The 19,117-nt window shown below is 40.4% G+C and overlaps 1 protein-coding gene across 2 annotated transcripts in view; it reads left to right on the top strand.

The window, feature by feature from the left end:
• The first annotated feature begins 6,347 nt into the window (after positions 1 to 6,347).
• The window catches only part of LOC140902415 (cathepsin K-like), a 16,670-nt gene continuing 3,900 nt past the window's right edge, over positions 6,348 to 19,117 (top strand). The window contains exons 1-9 of one of the 2 annotated variants that reach the window (XM_073322451.1): positions 6,348 to 6,435; positions 6,899 to 7,072; positions 8,282 to 8,416; positions 9,677 to 9,799; positions 10,431 to 10,589; positions 11,912 to 12,136; positions 14,332 to 14,497; positions 17,113 to 17,218; positions 18,456 to 18,655. In XM_073322451.1, the coding sequence (XP_073178552.1) occupies positions 8,288 to 8,416; positions 9,677 to 9,799; positions 10,431 to 10,589; positions 11,912 to 12,136; positions 14,332 to 14,497; positions 17,113 to 17,218; positions 18,456 to 18,555 (1,008 nt within the window). In that variant the 5' untranslated portion in view covers positions 6,348 to 6,435; positions 6,899 to 7,072; positions 8,282 to 8,287 and the 3' untranslated portion in view covers positions 18,556 to 18,655. Of the gene's footprint in view, positions 6,436 to 6,898; positions 7,073 to 8,281; positions 8,417 to 9,676; positions 9,800 to 10,430; positions 10,590 to 11,911; positions 12,137 to 14,331; positions 14,498 to 17,112; positions 17,219 to 18,455; positions 18,656 to 19,117 lie in introns of those variants that run through there. The other variant, XM_073322453.1, reaches the window with a different exon arrangement.

Genomic DNA, 19,117 nt, shown 5'->3' with positions numbered 1-19,117 from the left:
GCTCCGCCTCTTCCCGCCCCCCAGCTCCAACTCCTCCTCAAGGCCCCTGCCTTCTCCCTGCCCTCTGCCCTCCCCCAAGTGCCTCCCCCAGTCGCCAAACAGCCACTTGGTGGCACCCTGGAACAGCTCATCAGGAGTGTTGCCAAACAGCTGTGGTTGGTGGGTGCTGAGCACCCACAATTTTTTGTCTACAGGTGCTTGAGCCCCGAAGCATCTACAGAGTCAGTGCCTATGATGGGAAAAACACCTCACTCCCTTGGTGCAGCTACATGGCAGCAAGGGCCACGTCGATGGATCAACATGTGTCTGCCCTGTCCATGTGTGTAGATTTTCTTTTTTTTAACCCAAAGGCTGCAAAGCAAACACTAGCAACCTGGGCTATCCAGTGAATTGTGCACCCTCCACATGCATTCAGCAAAAGCAGGCGGAGGGAGAATGGAGAGAGAGAAGCAGAGAAAATCAGATGAAAGACGCTTCCAAGCAGCCTGGATGAAAATTGCCTTTTCCAGTGCCGTGATCCCCAGACACAACTGTATCGCTGCACTACAAGAAACTTTTTTCCTTTATCTAAGGCTGAGGACAACAGGAGTGCAGAGCACGTGCTGGGCGTACAGAGTCTGAACGTAGCGAGGGTAACCCAGGTGCGCTATCAAGCCAGGAATCCAGCTGGCGAAATTCTCAATGCAGAAGTTTCCTTTTCATTTCTTCAGTCCTTTACCGTAAGAACATGGGTTATTATTTCTCTGAACTTCCCAGCTTGCTCAGTCATTGTTTTGTGGTGAATAAGCAGGCACAAAAATGCAGGAAGCTGATATGTGACACTTTAGAGGCTGCAGCAGGCAAATATATTCATCCTCGCAAGCATTTCATTGCTATGCAATCTGTGTTCCGAGGTTTCAGAGTAGCAGCCATCTTAGTCTGTATCCGCAAAAAGAAAAGGAGGACTTGTGGCACCTTAGAGACTAACAAATGTATTTGACCATAAGCTTTCGTGGGCTACAGCTCACTTCATCGGATGCATTCAGTGGAAAATACAGTGCAGAGATTTATATACACAGAGAACATGAAACAATGGGTGTTACCATACACACTGTAACAAGAGTGATCAGGTAAGGCGAGCTATTATGAGCAGGAGCGGGGACAGAGGGGAAACCTTTTGCAGCCACACTATCAGAGGCTCATTCACCTGCATATCTACCAATGTGATATGTGCCAGCAATGCCCCTCTGCCATGTACATTGGCCAAACTGGACAGTCTCTACATAAAAGAATAAATGGACACAAATCAGACGTCAAGAATTATGACATTCAAAAACCAGTCGGAGATCACTTCAATCTCTCTGGTCACTCAATTACAGACCTAAAAGTGGCAATTCTTCAACAAAAAAACTTCAAAAACAGACTCCAATGAGAGACTGCTGAATTGGAATTAATTTGCAAACTGGATACAATTAATTTAGGCTTGAATAAAGACTGGGAGTGGATGGGTCATTACACAAAGTAAAACTGTTTCCCCATGTTTATTCCCCCTCACCACCACCACCACTGTTCCTCAGACGTTCTTGTCAACTGCTGGAAATGGCCCACCTTGATTATCACTACCAAAGGTCCGTCCCTCTCCTGCCCGCCCCGCTCTCCTGCTGATAATGAAGCTCACCTTACCTGATCACTCTTGTTACAGTGTGTATGGTAACACCCATTGTTTCATGTTCTCTGTGTATATAAATCGCCTCACTGTATTTTCCACTGAATGCATCCGATGAAGTGAGCTGTAGCTCATGAAAGCTTATGCTCAAATAAATTTGTTAGTCTCTAAGGTGCCAAGTCCTCCTTTTCTTTTTGTGTTCCGAGGGTTATTCATAATAGGAGCTATGCTGATTTCTAGCAACTGAAGATCTGGCCTGATTAGCCTTTGCACTGCTATAGAACCTTTCATCTCAGGGTACATCTACACAGCCAAAAAAAAACCAAACCAAAACCAAACAAACCCACGGCGGCAAGTCTCAGAGCTCAGGTCAACTGATTAAAAATAGTGGAGTAGACATTTGGGCTCAGGCGCTGAGCCGCGGGTCTTTTTTATGCCTTTGAAATAATTATAATGGCTTTAATTCCAGTGAGAAAAAGGCCTGCCTGTACTGACTTTAGATAAATTGTTTATGCTCTGTGCCTCAGTTTCCTCACCTCTAAAATGGTGACACTGCTATCAACTCAATTTTGTAAAGTGCTTTGAAGTATTTGGATGGATGGTACTATGTAAATACTATGCATTATAAGTATGCTATGCATTATTATTACTATTGTCCTGGGTATTATGTATTATTACCTATTACTGAAGTTGGTAGGTCAGTGGCCTCATGCCTACAGGCCTTTTCTGAGAGAAGTAATTGGGGAATACTAATAATCCCTAGCTTTTATTTATTGCTTTTCATCAGTAGATCTCAAAGCACTTTGCAAACGTCAGTATCATTAACCCTATTTTTCAGCTGGGGGAACTGAAACCAGAACAGGGAAGTGACATGCCCAAGCTCACCCAGCAGGCTACTGTCAGAGGTGGGAATAGAACCCAAAGCTCCTGACTCCTACTTTGGCAGTCTATCCACTACAGTACCAGGTGAGGTAAGCCAAAGTTGGATGGTGGAAGGGCAATTATTACTGGAGAGTAATAAGCAAAATGTGAGTTTGGACAGAGCATTAGTTTGTTTTAACGGTTGCTAAATCCAAAGGAAACAATATTCTTAGAAATAACTTAAAGGGATTAAAACTGAACATTTTAATAATCATGCTCTCATCTAGTTAAATTTACTGTACTCTAGACCAAAATTATGTGAAATAACAGGACTTCTTTGCTCTTGCATGACAATGAAACAACAGTAGGGATGACAAGAATACATTTTGGGAAAGCTGGGGTCAATTTGAAAGTCATAGGTGCTGAATTTTCATAATTATCCACTGGATTAGCCTTACTTTTCATGGGGCCTTATGATGCCCTGTCATTCGCAGGCAGTTTGAGTCACTAGTATCCTTTTGACATCATGATGTGATGTTCTGTCATGAGATAGCAGCCACCCACTGGCTTGTGTGATTTCCACACAGGGTACCATTGCGCCAAAATGCAACCCTCCGTTGTGAAAGTGAAAACGTTGCAACGTTCAGTGAAATCACATGAAGCCATCATCACAATGGGATTAGTTTGCGCCAAAATGCAACCCTCCAGTACAACACAACAACCCCACCAACCCATCAGTGCAACTGGGAAGTGAAAACGTTGCAAAGTTCAGTGAAATCACATGAAGGCATCATCACAATGGGATTAGTTTATCCTCCAGGACAGATAAGAAAAGGTGGTAGCCCTAAATCAGTGATAAAGTCCGTGGAGCAGGCAGGCTTGGATAATAGTGTCTGCACCTTCACCTGCCTGTGCTAGCAGAGAGTGGTGAGCAAGAGCTGAAGCAGTGACGAAGGGTATGTCTACAGTGTGATAAAAGACACACTGCACCGAGTCTCAGAGCCTGGGCTCCAGCCCGAGCCTGAATGTCTATACTGCAATTTTATAGCCCCACAGCCCAAGCCCCATGAGCCTGAGTCAGGCAACTCAGGTCAGCCATGGCCTCGCTGTGGGTCTTCTCTTCTCTCAACTAAACAAACCCAGTATTTCCAATCTTTCCTCTTAGGCCATGTTTTCTAGACCTTTAATCATTTTTGTTGCTCTCCTCTCAACTTTCTCCAGTTTGCCCACATCTTTCCCAAAATCTGGTGCCTAAAACTGCACACAATCCTTCAGTTGAGGCTTTAATGCTGAGTAGAGTGGAAGAATTACTTCTCGTATTTTTGCTTACAACACTTCTGCTAATACATCCAAGAATGATGTTTGCTTTTTTTTGCAACAGTATTACATTGTTGACTCATATTTAGTTTGTGATCCACTATAATGCCCAAATCCTTTTCTGCAGAACTCCTTCCTATGCAGTCATTTCCCATTTTTATTTGTGCAATTGATTATTCCTTCCTAAGTATAGCATTTTGCATTTGTCCTTTTTGAATTTCATCCTATTTAGTTTCTCAACCATTTCTCCTGTTCGTGAAGATAATTTTCTTGCATGATCAGACAACAAAAGACCATGGGTCTAATTCTCAATTTTGCTAAGCCCCTTTTGCACCACTCTGGCAGTTGAAAGAGGGTTCACCATAGGTATAAAATACATTTGTACCCACTTTAAGGCACTTTAGGCTGCCAGAGCAATGTAAGTGAGCCTTAACGTAACTACGAAAAAGGCCCTAAAATCTCATTCAAGGTTGCACTCTTCAGAGTAAGGGCAGGTCTATGCAAAAAAGGCTGCATTGGCGCAGCTGCACCCATGCTGCGGTGTTGCTATAGTGCTTTAGTGATCTCCCGTCGGCAGAGTTAATCCACTTTCCTGAGAGGTGGTAGCTATGTTGACCGGAGAAGTTCTCCCACTGACACAGTGCTGTCAGCATGTGGGGGTTAAGGTTGGTATAACTATGTTGCTCAGCGGGGTGGATTTTTCACACTCTGAGCAATGTAGTTATACCAGCGTAGGTCTGTAGTGTACACCTGGCCTCAGGGATTAGGTGTGCAAGAAACTAGAGATTGATTTTCTCTCACCGTGGAGGCCTATGTCGAGCAGTTAACCCTCTTTGTGCTCATGCATAGCCTCCGTTCAGATTTGCAATGGAACACAACAACCTTGGTTGCAGGATCAAGGGCTTGAAGTGTGGCTGATAAGTCATGTTAAAAATGGCATTGTGGCTCTCCATGTTAACTACAGAGCAAATCTGATCAGTTTACAAATAAAAAGATTTTTTTTCCTAACTGCCACTGCACACTGGACTTGGGATCTGAAATTTAAGCTGGGTACTTCTTGATCACCAAGAATAAAGAACTTGCTCACCAAACTCTGCCCTCACTTACACCTCCGCAACCTCATTGTCTTAAAATTATGCCCCCAGCTATCCCAGTCTGACTCCATGTCTCTGATGGAATTGCAAACGTAACTTAGTTCCTGCGACTGGAACTTAGTTAACAGTTCTATTGATACAAACCAGAACTGAATCCGGCTCACTTAGCTGTGTTTGATCTTTAGGGCCAATAGGAGAATAAAGCACTTTCATTTTGTCACTAAAATCAGCACATCTAAACTCCGGATACTAAAAGAAAGCAGATCCATTGACTCATGTTGCCCTCGCACACTGGTAATTACTGGTAATTTTTTTCTGTATTCGCTTCTCTTTTTTTCTTTCTTTCTTTTTTAAGTAGACTTTGGAGGAAGTAGCTTCTATGATCATCAGGCTCAAGATCTCTGACTCAGAAATGAATAACCTTACAGACTATTGACCTGAAAAGCTATTCAGCACCCAGCCTGGAACAAAAGAGGAAAGGTTATGTCACCAAAGTAAAATACATGCTGTGAATGCAAAGTTGGAAATTAAAGCAGGTGGAAAATAAAAACTGAAACGACCATGTTTACTGAGCTATGCAAAGCTCCTACCCCCGTCCTTGCATTGCTAAGGATCGTCTGCCCACTCCAGTAAAATGCTTGCAAATGGAAATCTGTGAAATTATCAATTTATCTGCATTAATCACCTCAAAATGTAGATTAGTTTGATTTCATTTAAAAATGCCTCTTCACTGAGAATTCATTTATTTAATGTAAAAAGCAAAGGAGTACTTGTGGCACCTTAGAGACTAACAAATTTATTTGAGCATAAGCTTTCGTGAGCTACAGCTCACTTCATCGGATGCTGTAGCTCATGAAAGCTTATGCTCAAATAAATTTGTTAGTCTCTAAGGTGCCACAAGTACTCCTTTGCTTTTTGTGAATACAGACTAACGCGGCTGCTACTCTGAAACCTTTATTTAATGTGTTTTTCAGCAAATCTAGTGATAATGTAGTTGAAAAGTGTCAGATGCATAACTTGGAGGGTGAAGTTCTTGGTTTAGTGTAGAAAAACTGAAGTGTAAAACTGGAGAGACAAAGTGGGTGAGGTAGTATCATTTATTGGACCAACTTCCGTTGGTGAGAGAGACAAGGCAGTGGCACTGTAAGCATCTCCCACTGTGGCCCCTAGCAAAGTGCCTCAATCCTGATGTGAGAGGTTGCGTTCAGTTATATGCTTTCAGTTCCAAAGGGTTCTGCTTTTGTTCCCTTCCACTTGGTTTTTGTGCCTGCTTAATCATTACAAAACAAGTCTTGAGCAAGAAATAGTCTGTTCTCATGATAGAAAGCACATTTAAAGAAAATGAAATCTCTGCATAGGGAACTTCTCCAGTTGACCGCTGGATCCTTGACTTTATAAAGCACGCGAGAACCTTTGCTACATCCAGACTTGGTAAACTTGGTCTGTGCTCTGTTGTCCTCAGCCTGGTCCGTAAGTGCAAAGAAGGAGTACTGTCTCAGGATCACAGCAATTTAACAGGTAATTTGCATATATGCTACGTGTATTGACTTATCTTACTTTCTCTGTTTTTCTCTATTTCTGCCCCCTCGTACATTTAGTGCAGTGAAGGGTGCAGGGTCAACAGTCCCAAAGACAGAAGTGACATCTCCTATCCATAACAAAATAGACACAACGGCTCAGTGAGCTTCCTTCACATTGCCCTGCTCAATGGGACTCCACGCTATCCCAGAGGGAGCACCTCATGGGATAAGCGGGGGGTTAAATTTATATGGCTTATTCTGTTCTTGGTCTTGACCAATAAGGGGGTCCAGTGGTGAGTATGATAGCTGCTCTTCTCTTTTAAAGATCTAGGAGTAAACGTTGGAAATGATCGGAAAGCAGATTCACAAATACTGGGCATACTTAACTGGTTTTCATAGAGTAATATTATTTGTGACTATTTGGAGGAATATTTCAAATATTGATTAAAATGTTTGTGTAGTGAGGTGGTGTGGCCTCCCTCCTGCTCAGCTGGGGCCAAGACACCAGAGGAGGCAGACGGACCCAGCTCGCTCCCGGCCACCAACCCTGCTGCTGAGCCCAGTGAACTTACTGCTGCCACAGACCTGTCAGGACTGCAGTGGGCCACCTATCCAGAGGAGGCTGGGTACTCCAGGTACACCCCGAGGGGAGAGGAGGGGAGGGGAGGGGAGGGGAGGGGAGGAAGTGGCCCAGGGACAGCCAACCTTAGTCTGGCTATAACTCTACCTGAGGGACAATCAGCGTGTTGTGGCTGGGATCCCTCTGACTCAGTGGTGGACCATTCCACTACTCTTAAGGCTCCGGGTTGGGGACCGGTGGAGTAGGGTGGGACCAGACCCCACCTGCCACCCCACTCCTGGGGTGGCAGCCTCCCCTCGCCAGGTCCAGCAGCCTGGGTTTGTTGGTTGTCCGCTGGAGGTAGGACGCCTGACCCCTGGGTTTTCTCTGGCTCTGCTGCCAGAGCCCAGAGCTAATTAACTGCTGGCTGGTTCTGGCTCTGCTACAAGAGCCCAGAACTCATTGACCGCTGGGTGGGCTTTTGGCTGTATCATGAAGCCAGGGCTGATTGATGCCTGGATTTGCTCTGGTTCTGTAACGAGAGCCCAGAGCGAATTGACTACTAGGCTGCTCTGTCTCTGCACCAACAGACCAGAGCTGAGTGATTTCTGTGTTTACCCTATCTCTGCCTCCAGAGGCCAGAGCTAATTGACTGCTGGGATTGCTCCGCCCTGGGCTGATGGGTTTGGAGCGACTTAATGCCAGTGTTGGCCCTGCCCCAAGGGCCCCAGGCCATAGACTAAGGTGGACGCAGTCCATGCTTGTAGGGCCTGAGCACCCTAGACGGTGGGCTGCACAGGACGCTAACGCCTATGCTAATTCCCCTGATACTAGGTGGAGGCCCCGACAACAAAGTGAGGCGGTGTGGCCTCCCTCCGACCCAGAGGGGAAGGGACAACGGCACCACCACTACACTTTGCAATTCTGTAAATTTACCATGAAAGTTCTACTCTCTCTAAATATTGAAACTGATTCTCCACTGCCTTGCACCATAGCTGTCATTTTACCCCTCTGCAATGTGAGTGTTCCACAATGCCACGGCTGTGAGTGGAGAATTCTGTTTTGGTATACATTTTACATTCTGCACATGTGGAAATGACAAGATGCAAGGCAGTGGAGAATCAGGCCCACTGGATACATATTTGTGTGGGGAGAAAGCATAGGCACAGACACAGGACCTGCTGTGTGCCTGTGCCATTCCTTTGAGCTCTTCAAAGATCCTGGATTGTGATGGGAAGAAAGTAATACATTGTGTTATATGACATCCGTTTTATATCTTTTGCAGTTTAAGATGCTAACAGTGGGCAGTGTTTTACTGCTTCTGGTAGCAGCGTCTGTTGCCAACATAGGCAAGGATCCTACTCTTGATTCAGACTGGGAACGCTGGAAGACAATCTACCAAAAGCAGTACAGCAGTGAGGTAATTATCTTTGCATTCTAAATATTTATTTTTATGGTATATTGCACTAAACACTCATAGGCAGAACCATACCCACTACTACCTGGTTGATTCTTTTTACTGGTTAATAATTTAGTGGCCAAGACAAACAGAAGAACTGAATAGAGTTCTGGAGACTGAAATGTTCAACATCATGGTATATCTGGATTAAATATGATCATGAGCAGCTCCACAACGATTTATTAGTGATATCCGAACTGTGGTAAGGGTCACTTACACTTCCAGCTGAAGGTTGCTTCAATGTGCCTACAAAGTGCAGCTCAAGAGTTTGTGTTTCTAATAAGCTAATTTACATTCTTGGACTATACCACAAGTGGAGAGAAACATTCTTAATATTTTTCATCCAAAGCAATTATGTTTTGATCTGATTTCCTCAAATTCCTGTAAGGAAAAAAATAACTTTACTCACTCTCAATCTGGTGTATATTTCCTGCCCATGGAAATTACCAGAAAGAAGCAGAGTGCTCCACAATATTTAAAAATTGTAATTACATTGTCCATGCTCGACAATTTAATGAGAACTGAACCCATTTTTTGCCTTATGAAAAATTTTCATTTCAAATGATTCATTTGATATTTTTCAATTTGTCACCTGAAAATTTTGAAACAAAAAATGTTCATTGTGTCAGATTAATTTTGAGATTTTTGTTGTGGTTTTAAAAAAACTAAAAATTAGTCAAACTTTTGAAACGTCTGATTTTAGTTTTTTCCCTTTTCTCTATTTCTCTATTTATTTATTTATTTTTGCTACTGAATGTAATAATGAAAGATATCTTTTTTCTTTCCACTTTTTACTCTTTCGTTTTTTCCTTTCTCTACTCTGTAACTTGGCAAAACTTCTCCAACTTTGGAAAAGCTAGAATAGCATATTTCATTTTTCCTTTTGCCATTATGTAACTGTTGTAAAATGGAAGAAGTTAAAAAAGTTAGAGTAGAAAAGGGAAAAAGGAAAACTTGGGAGTCCTCTTTTCCCCAAACTATACATTATTCATCTTATTGTGGCAATAAGGGAAAAAAAGAAGAAAAGACAGTGAAAATGTTAGAAGAAAAACAAAACAAAATGAAATTTCTATTTAAAATTAAACAAAAAAATGTAGTTTCACTGGGAAATTTCCCACTGGAAAATAATCACAAAAACAATTTATCCTGCCAAAAAAATTAATTTTTTATTAACCTGATTTTTGTGGCCAAAAAATGTTCCCATTTCTTTCATTATTTCAGGAGGAAGAGCTTTCCAGGCGCTTGATCTGGGAAAAAACCCTGAAAATTGTTACAGTTCATAACTTGGAAGAGTCAAAGGGAATGCATTCATACACAATGGCCATGAATGGCTTTGCAGACATGGTAAATTTCCTCATGCTACTTTGTTCTCAAATTATGTAGTGACATTTTAATCTAGGCGTTATTATTTCAAGCTCTTTTTTTTTAAAGAAGTAATAATAATTGTAAAAAGATTTTCCCTCACCTTGGTCAGGATTGCTAGTGTAATTAATTACACTAACTAGTTACCTGTATTCTGATTACTTTTAAAAGTAAATGATCAAAAGTAATATGATCCTGAGGAGGTACATGGGCGCAGAGGGTAGTAACATAGTTCAATGGCTAGGACACTGGATTGGGAATCAAGAGATCTAGATTCTGTTAACAATCCTGCCACTGAATAGCTGTGTAGCCTTAGACACCTGTAAAATGAGGATAATACTTACCTTCCTTTGCACTGTGCTTTGAGATCCTCAAGTAAAAAGAGCAGAGAATTGTTAAAGGAGTGGGCTTTGGATCAAGCCCCATTGAATAAGGAGGTGCCATTTTACACAGCCACTCTTTATAGTATATCTACAGTTTAAATCTTAGACGGTTTCTGCCATGTATTTGTCAACTGCTACAAAGTTGGCCAATTAGGGCACTTGCCTGACAGCAGTATGACCAGTTACTGATTTAATATACTCTATTCCTTTTTTAATTTTTATTTTAACAGACATCTGAGGAAGTAACAGCTACAATGACAGGGCTCAGGGTATCCGACTCAGAAATGGATAACCTTACAGTTGATTGGCCTCGAGAAAGTATTCAGGATCAGGGCCCAGACTGCATAGATTGGAGGAAGAGTGGTTATGTCACCAATGTAAAGAACCAGGTGCGAACTCAGAGGTGGAAATTACAGTAGGTGGAGAATGAATATTGCAAGCTACATAATTGCAGAGTAGTGCAAATCTCCCACCCCCTTCCTCACATTGCTGAGGAAGAACTGCATGGTCACAGCAATACAATGTTTTGTAAGTGACATTCTATGAAAATATCTATATATCTGCATTATCCATGTCAACATGTAATTTATTTTATGCAAAAAACATGTCTCTTGCTTTGAAGTTGTTCATTCAATTTAATTTATTTTTTAAATAACTTTAGCATTAATGTAGGTGAAAAGAGTCATTAACAAAAGCAGGGAATTAAATTCTTTGCTCTTATACAGAGAAGACAGAGTACAGTATAGGCAATGGCAATGCAAGCTTCTCCCCCGCTGACCTCCTACCAACATGCATCAGCCCTGATCTGAAAGGAGAGGGGATGGTTGATCTCAGTATCAAACATGGAAGTGTTTTTTGTGGGGTGGACACCTATCAGCTAGGAACTGGACCGAGGTCACTAAACTCAATGGCACTGATTTGCACTACACCCGAGCAGTGCTTGAATGTAGTGAAGAGTGGTGGTTGCAGGGAGATAGTTGTGCCACCTTGAATCAGGACTGCTGGATCCTGCTCTAATTTATGTTGTTGTGTAAAGGATGGCACTGAAGGAATAAGACCCTTTATGCATAGGATCATTAGCCATACTGGAGTTCAGCTCCACTACGCTGCCTCTTGCCCCTTTCATGGGGTTGGGGAGGCAGCTATACCATCCAGCTCTTCATCAGCAGACATTCCTCCTACACAAGGAGAATTCTTTGTTGAAAATCTCTGGCTGGTTTAAGGCCGCTTTGTGCTGCAAAAGAACCTGGGGAATCTGGCCCAATTCACATAAGACACTGAATAGCCATTGCACAGAAAAAAAAATGTCACTGTTGCCATTGACTGGATTTTAACTGTCATCTGAAAAGCTGCATAACCCATTTTCAACTATCATTGAAGACTTATCATTCCAGTACTTAATGTATCCAATTCATACTGCTTCATGGGTTGGGTTAGCAAAAATTGTTATCAAACTCATTTTATGGAAGCTATATGTCTCCAAGAATTGCAAGTAGACTAGCTATATTTACTTCTCAGTCCATTAAAGATACCTATCTCACAACTGCATTGTGTCCCTCACTCTTCTCTCACTTATGCTGCTGTAAATCAGGAATAATGCCGGTGGAGTTACCTCAGTGTTGCTGTCTTAAATGTATAATTAAACTATGAATGACACCTGCCATAACGTTTCTCCTTTTTTGTTGTTGTTGAACCTTACAATGTGCCACAGGGATCTTGTGGTTCTTGTTGGGCTTTCAGTGCCGTGGGGGCCTTGGAAGGACAACTGAAGAAGAAAACAGGGCGTTTGGTGTCACTTAGTCCCCAGAACCTAGTAGACTGCTCCTGGAGATATGGCAACCATGGTTGCAATGGAGGCTTTATGACTAAAGCTTTCAGATATGTTATGAACAACCGTGGCATTGACTCAGAAACGTCGTATCCATATGAAGGTCAGGTGAGTATCACCTTAGCCAGAGCTGTTTCTTTGGGGAGGAAAAACATTGGAAAAGTCTGTATTTTACCATAAACTGTTTTATCTAAAAGACAAATCAGGGGGAGGACTCAAACCTCTACTTTATACTATGGTTATATTAACATATTAATATATTTGGGTTTTTTCCTTCTTGCTTGCTGCATATTTTAACTCAATTTAAACACACAGTGATGTCTTTTTTTAACATCATCTAGAAAAAATTAGGGCCTTGAATATTCCACAATTTTATGGCTGCAAAATTTGCAGCAGAATCCATTCCTTACCACAGATCTGGGTTCCAGAATATAAACTTTCATTTAACAACAACAACAACAAAATTCTATATGTTTATAAAAACCTTCCAAACAGGACCCAAGTGTAATCCTAATACCGTGTTGTCTTCCTGAGTCTGCAGAGTGCTTGAAAGAACAATTCCCAGAGAAGTGTGAACCACTTCATTCATAATTATGGCAATTTAAATAAGCATTAACTATTTCACTGTTGATTATTTTAGCAAACATATGTAGCTAATATGCTTTTTTCACAATCTTCAACTGTTTCCCACAACTTTTGGAGTGTCCAAATCCCAAAGCTGTTCACTAGCCAGCTGCCAACACTTCCAGCTTCCTATTGACAACTTCTACCATGCAATTATGTGATATTAATTTAAAAAAACCAAACACTGTTGCATACTGAAAACTGAAAATGCAGTGGGGGAGCCAAATAAACTGGACCTCATTTTCCACTGCCTTGCACCTTGTGTAGTCATTTGCAACTGTTCGAAGTCAATGCAAATTGGGTGTACAGTGATGTCCTTTTGATCTGGTAGAATTGTATGCCAACTTAATACTGACTTTGCACAGGTATAGATGACTACAGAAGACAGGCATGATACTGCTCTATGTTGCCCTGGTGTAAACCAACAGTAAATTCACTGAAGTCAGGAGAGTTACTCTTGTTTAAAACTCGTGTGAGAGCAGAAACAAGCTTGGTGCAAAGCACTGGAAAATCAATAAGATTGAATTTAATATTTAAATAAACACCAGGGATATTGTACTATTGTCTAGTATATTTTCATATTTAAAGGAGCACCATCTACCTGAATTCTATTCAATTTAATATAATGATAAGATCAGATAAGCTAGCTGCATGAGGCCACCTGCCAATTTTTGTGGTTTTGCAATCATTTTCCTATTTTTTAAAAATGCTTTTTGTCAGTCTTGTTGCTCTGTGAAAGATTCACACAAACAACAGGGGTAACTGACTATACAGGGCAAACTGTGAAACAGACTACACATAAAGAGCTGACAAATGTGCAAAGCAAACAAACTGTAAAATAGAAAAAAATCTTTTTTTCTGAGATCTTTTACAATTATAGTAATTTCAGGTGTTACCTTTTGTAACAACGGGTTTAAAACAATTCGGACAGAAGAGCGATTGTTTTGAAGTTGACATTGTTCATTTAATTAAATTGTATCAAACACCACATTTTGAATGTTACCTGTATTTGTGGCAACATTTTCAGTGTCAGTGCCACAGAAAGTAGGAAACCATGCCACTGAATCAGAATTTATATCCATCCTGTTCAGGGGGCCCTGGAAATAATGGTGCCATTTCATATACCAGCATACCACAGAGTCAGATAATTTTGTAATATATTGGCTAATACATATATTCTGTACTGGCATTTACTGGATGGAGTGTGTCAAGCTAGTACATGTGTGTACAGTGAACAAGTTGTTCGCAGTGGTGTTGTAGCTGTGTTGGTCCCATGATAAATTGTTAATTGCCCACTTCCTCTTCATGTGTTAACTCCCTATCCTTAACAATCTCTTTCACCATGTATTTAGCTGTGACATTCTAATTACCTTTCCCAGACCTGGAGAAGAGCTCTGTGTGGCTCAAAAGTTTGTTTCTTTCACCAACAGAAGTTGGTCCAATAAAAGATATTACCTCACTTACTGTGTACAGTGAAAAAGTAAGTTCTATTTTCTGGGATGAGCTAAATTACTGGAAAGGAACTAAAACACACAAACAGATCTGAATAAACCAGTATGTTATATACCTCTGGGCTGTTACAGGATTCTGTTAATTAATGAAGATGATAATATAACTTGGCATTAACTTACTTGCCATACTTATTGTGCCCTTATATCTCTGTCTGCCACCTTCTACAGAACAAGAATTGCCGTTATAAAACTTCTGGACGGGCTGCCACCTGTGTCAGCTATAAAAGCATACCTAAGGGAAATGAAACTTATCTTGAAAGGACAGTGGCTTCAGTGGGACCAGTATCTGTTGCTATAGATGCAAGTTTGAGATCCTTCCATCAATACCACAGTGGTAAGCAGTTTTCTCTTTCCCTGTATTTTCTGAGACCTAAATAGTTCTTAACAAAATTAGAGACAAAGACCCTGAATCAACAAAACACAAACCTAACTTCAAGCATGTGAATAGCTCCACTGAAATGAACAGAACTAATTGTCACGGTTCAGGGCAACTGCATCTGTATTTTTCCTCAATGGTCTAGCAAGGGTACCATTCTCAGGCTTCCAGCTCCCCAGCCATTGCCTCTCTTGGGTGCAGACACATGTCTCTCTCCCTTCTTACTGGGTTATTTCCAGGATGCACACAGTTCCCTGCCTTCACTTAATTATTCCCAGAAGAAATAGGCTCCCCAACCATACCTGCTTGCTTTCTCTTCAGAGACTGATAACAGAATTTCAGAGTAGCAGCCGTGTTAGTCTGTATCTGCAAAAAGAAAAGGAGTACTTGTGGCACCTAAGGCACCTACTTCTTGATAACAGAATGATTGTCAAAAGTTATAAGTACCACACAGTTCTTCCTATGCAAGCCTATTTTATTCTTACAGTAAAAAGCATTACAGAGAAAACACATAAAAAACAATAAAAGAACCTACATGCATATTAATAAGCTCACCAGAATTCACCCCAACAACCCTAACATAGATTCTGGCAGAAGCAGTCATTCAGATTCTGACCCAAGTGGATTCCTTGGGCTACAAGTTCATCACAGCTTCAGCTCAGAACAAGTGCTCTCAGAATGTGTTTAGTCCACTTTTTATAAGGTGCAGTGTCCTTCATCTGGAGTTTCCAAGAGTAGGTAACTGGTCTCTCCCCAGGGTGTAGCTTCAATAGGCAAGCTCAGGAGGGGATAATTTGTATTTCCCTCCTCTCAAGTACAGTCTAGGAAATTCACTTTACAAGTAGTGTTCCAAAAAGTATTTTGAAGTTCCATACAATCCCACAATAGTGCATACATATTTGCATTTTTAATACAACTCCAAATATGTTAAACATAATTCAGTAAGGTTTAACTTAATTCAATAAAGTTTGTACATGTCAGTCTGTCACACTGCTCACATGCCTAAAGTGAAGTACATGCTAGTAAGTGGTTTGCTGATTCAGGGTCGAAGAGCAGCCCTGGAAAATTTAAGGGGTGAGTTGATTATATTCTGTAAATATCTACATGGGGAATAAACATTTAATAATGGGCTATTCAAACTAGCAGGAAAAGGTATAACAAGATCCAATGACTAGAAGATGAAGCTAGACCAATTCAGACTGGAAAGAAGACATGCATTTTTAAGTGAGTGTAATTAACTATTGGAACAACTTATCAAGGGTCATGGTGGATTCTTCATCATGGACCATTTTTAAATCAAGATTGGATTTTTTTTTTTTAAAGATATGCCCTAGGAATTATTCTGAGGAAGTTTTACAACCTGTGTTATACAAGAAGTCAGACTAGATAATCACAGTGATTCCTTCTGGCCTTGGAATCTATGACTCTATTAAATTATTGGGGGTGGGGAAACATCCTACTTAGAAATAATTCTGCTGATATACTAGGGGCTCTCTGACTTGAGGAAAAGATGTAAGGAAACCAATCAATCGTCTTCCTGTGTGTGCTCCAGCAGTGAGAGAAGCTTGTGAACTTAAAAAAATTCATCTTAACATCTGGTCCTGCAAAGCCGATTTAGAAGTAGATCCATCAACTTCACATAAGAAAGGATTACAGGGTCAGATTCCCAAATTGTTTTTGATTAGACTATGGCCCAACTTTATTATCATGCACATTGTGTAAAGAGTTGTCACTTTGGATGGGCTATCACCAGCAGGAGAGTGAATTTGTGTGGGGGGGTGGAGGGTGAGAAAACCTGGATTTGTGCTGGAAATGGCCCACCTGATGATCACTTTAGATAAACTATTACCAGCTGGACAATGGGGTGGGAGGAGGTATTTTTTCATATTCTCTGTGTATATATAAAGTCTGCTGCAGTTTCCACGGCATGCATCTGATGAAGTGAGCTGTAGCTCACGAAAGCTCATGCTCAAATAAATTGGCTAGTCTCTAAGGTGCCACAAGTACTCCTTTTCTTTTTGCGAATACAGACTAACACGGCTGTTACTCTGAAACCTCCATTTACAGCATTGGTGAAACAGTATATCCTGTACCTGTGAGGTTCAGGTTTCCAAAACAGCAACCCATTGACCTGTTACCTGTTTTAGGAAAACGGTTTCAAAATCAAATGCAGATTTGCCAATTGTATCTTTATTCTGTTTTATATCATTTTTACATCTCTCTTTTAAATGATTTAGAAACCTTAAGTGGTATATATAGTTAACCTATGCAACCATTGGTTTTTTTGAACTGTCACCCTTGTCCTCCCTCCCCACTTCTGTCCTACAGTTATATACTCATTCATTAGCTCTTGTTTTAAATTAGGCCACAGTCCAGCAATGAGCTCCACATGGGTGTACCTTTGTACTTGTGTGGAACTCATTGCAGAATTGGGGCTTTAGACTGTAACCTCTTTGGGACAGAGACTTTGTCTTCCTATGCATTTATACAATGCCTATCACAGGAGCACAATGCTCCTGATTGGGGCTTCTGGGCACTGCTGTTTCATAAATAAATAAATAAAACATTTTCAGGTGTGTACTACGACTCAGAATGCAGTTCCTCACGTTTAAACCATGCCGTTCTTGTTGTGGGATATTGTGTGGACAAAGGTGTGCCATACTGGCTCGTCAAAAACAGGTAAGGATGAGTTTTCTTTAATTAAAATACCTTTACTAAAAATTCTTTAAAATATAATTTCATCTTAAAGAATTGGTTTAGTACTTTACAAGGACAGCATCAAAATAAATAAAATATGTTTTAAAAGTCTTTAACTGTTCTGTTAGCCATATCTCTGATTATTAAAAATAAAAGAATATTTTAAAATTCTAATTTACTTTTCACTATTAATTCTGTTTAGGTTTTGCACATGACAGGCAGCTTGACACAAACTAGTTTAGTTAATTTCATTCCCTTTCTCTAATCAGTTTTGCTTTCTGATTCTCATGGACCAGCACAAGGTTAAAGACTTTGAGTTTCAAAAACAGAGAGGAATAGTTCATTCCAGAAGACAAGTGTATACATTTAATTTTACTTGAAATTTCACTGAACTTTTTCAATTACAAAAACATGTATTCATATGATTTATTATAGACCTAGATTTTGGCCCTGAACTCTGACATTATGTTTTTTAAATGATTTCCAATGCGTAATAATTTTGATGTATTGCTGGACTAGTGGCCTGCAAAGAGGAAATAAATACATTGTGTGGGTCTGAAGTAAAATATGAGATAATTCTGCAAATTTCTCAAATGCAAACCAGACAGATAATAATTATGAAACTAATGGGCATGCCCGGTACTCTTTTCAAAAAGGTTGTGGAAGTCTTTTCCCCATTTTTAGTCTTTCTTTGAGTGTGGATGTGAGCTTATTACCATTACCCAACTATTGAGCTTTAACAGGGTATCTGTGTTCTGACAAAGATAACAATTATGTGTTTATTGATACATCCCTATCTGCAAAGTGAATTCTGGGTATGCTTATTTGTATTTCTTATTATTTATAATACACTTCTAGTGTGCAATGGTTTCAGAGATTCTGAGTTCTAGGAGCACACTTTTATTTTTGCTAAGGCTTATTTATGCTTAATTTAAAATCTTGCTTTTCATGGAGACCTCTCCTTTTATAAAACATTCAGACTCTGATCTGTAAAAGTGCTCTGCATCTCTAGTTTCCACTCAGCCACAACTGAAAAGGAACTGTAACAATTAAATTTTGTGTCAGGAACAGCAGTAACAAGATTTGCCCTGCTAAGATGGTCATACTATAAAAAGTCGATAGGACCCCCCCTCCCAAAACAAAAAATACCAGGGAACCTGTATTAAGATTTAACATTATATATAAAAACACATATATATTTTTTGTTTCTCTTCTGCAGCTGGGGAACCAGATGGGGTGATCAAGGTTATATCCGGATGGCAAAAAACAGGGGCAACCTTTGTGGAATAGCTTCATTTGCCAGCTATCCACTGATGTGAAAAATAGACTTAATCCTGGTGGGCAGGAATGAAGAGTCAAACATGCTTTTAAATTCATTTTGTTCTGAGTTCCCCAAAGAACTGTAGTCTTCAATAAATAAGTCCTGTCTTGAATCATACAAACTTGATGGACCCCAAAAGACCTGTCAAATGCAAGAACAAAAAACTACTGTAAGAAGAATCACTGCTTGCTATATGACAGGTTTCAGAGTAACAGCCGTGTTTAGTCTGTATTCGCAAAAAGAAAAGGAGTACTTGTGGCACCTTAGAGACTAACCAATTTATGTGAGCTGTAGCTCACGAAAGCTTATGCTCAAATAAATTGGTTAGTCTCTAAGGTGCCACAAGTACTCCTTTTCTTTTTGCTTGCTATAAAACTTCATGAGTGCTAGTTATAGCCCTCTTGACATATTGCTTTCATGTTCCCTAACCAGCCTAGAGTTGCTTTCAGAAAATCATCTACACCAACTACTTCAGCCAACTAGTCACATGATACTGGTTCTCCTTGTTTCGTTAAAAGAAGTTAAAAACATATTAGGAAAGCATCTAATATTACTTTCCT

This window comes from Lepidochelys kempii, chromosome 24 (assembly GCF_965140265.1).
Source record: "Lepidochelys kempii isolate rLepKem1 chromosome 24, rLepKem1.hap2, whole genome shotgun sequence".
Classification (NCBI taxonomy): Eukaryota; Metazoa; Chordata; order Testudines; family Cheloniidae; genus Lepidochelys; species Lepidochelys kempii.
The sequence above is the reverse complement of the archived record's forward strand: the minus strand, read 5'-3'. Positions and strand labels throughout refer to the sequence as shown.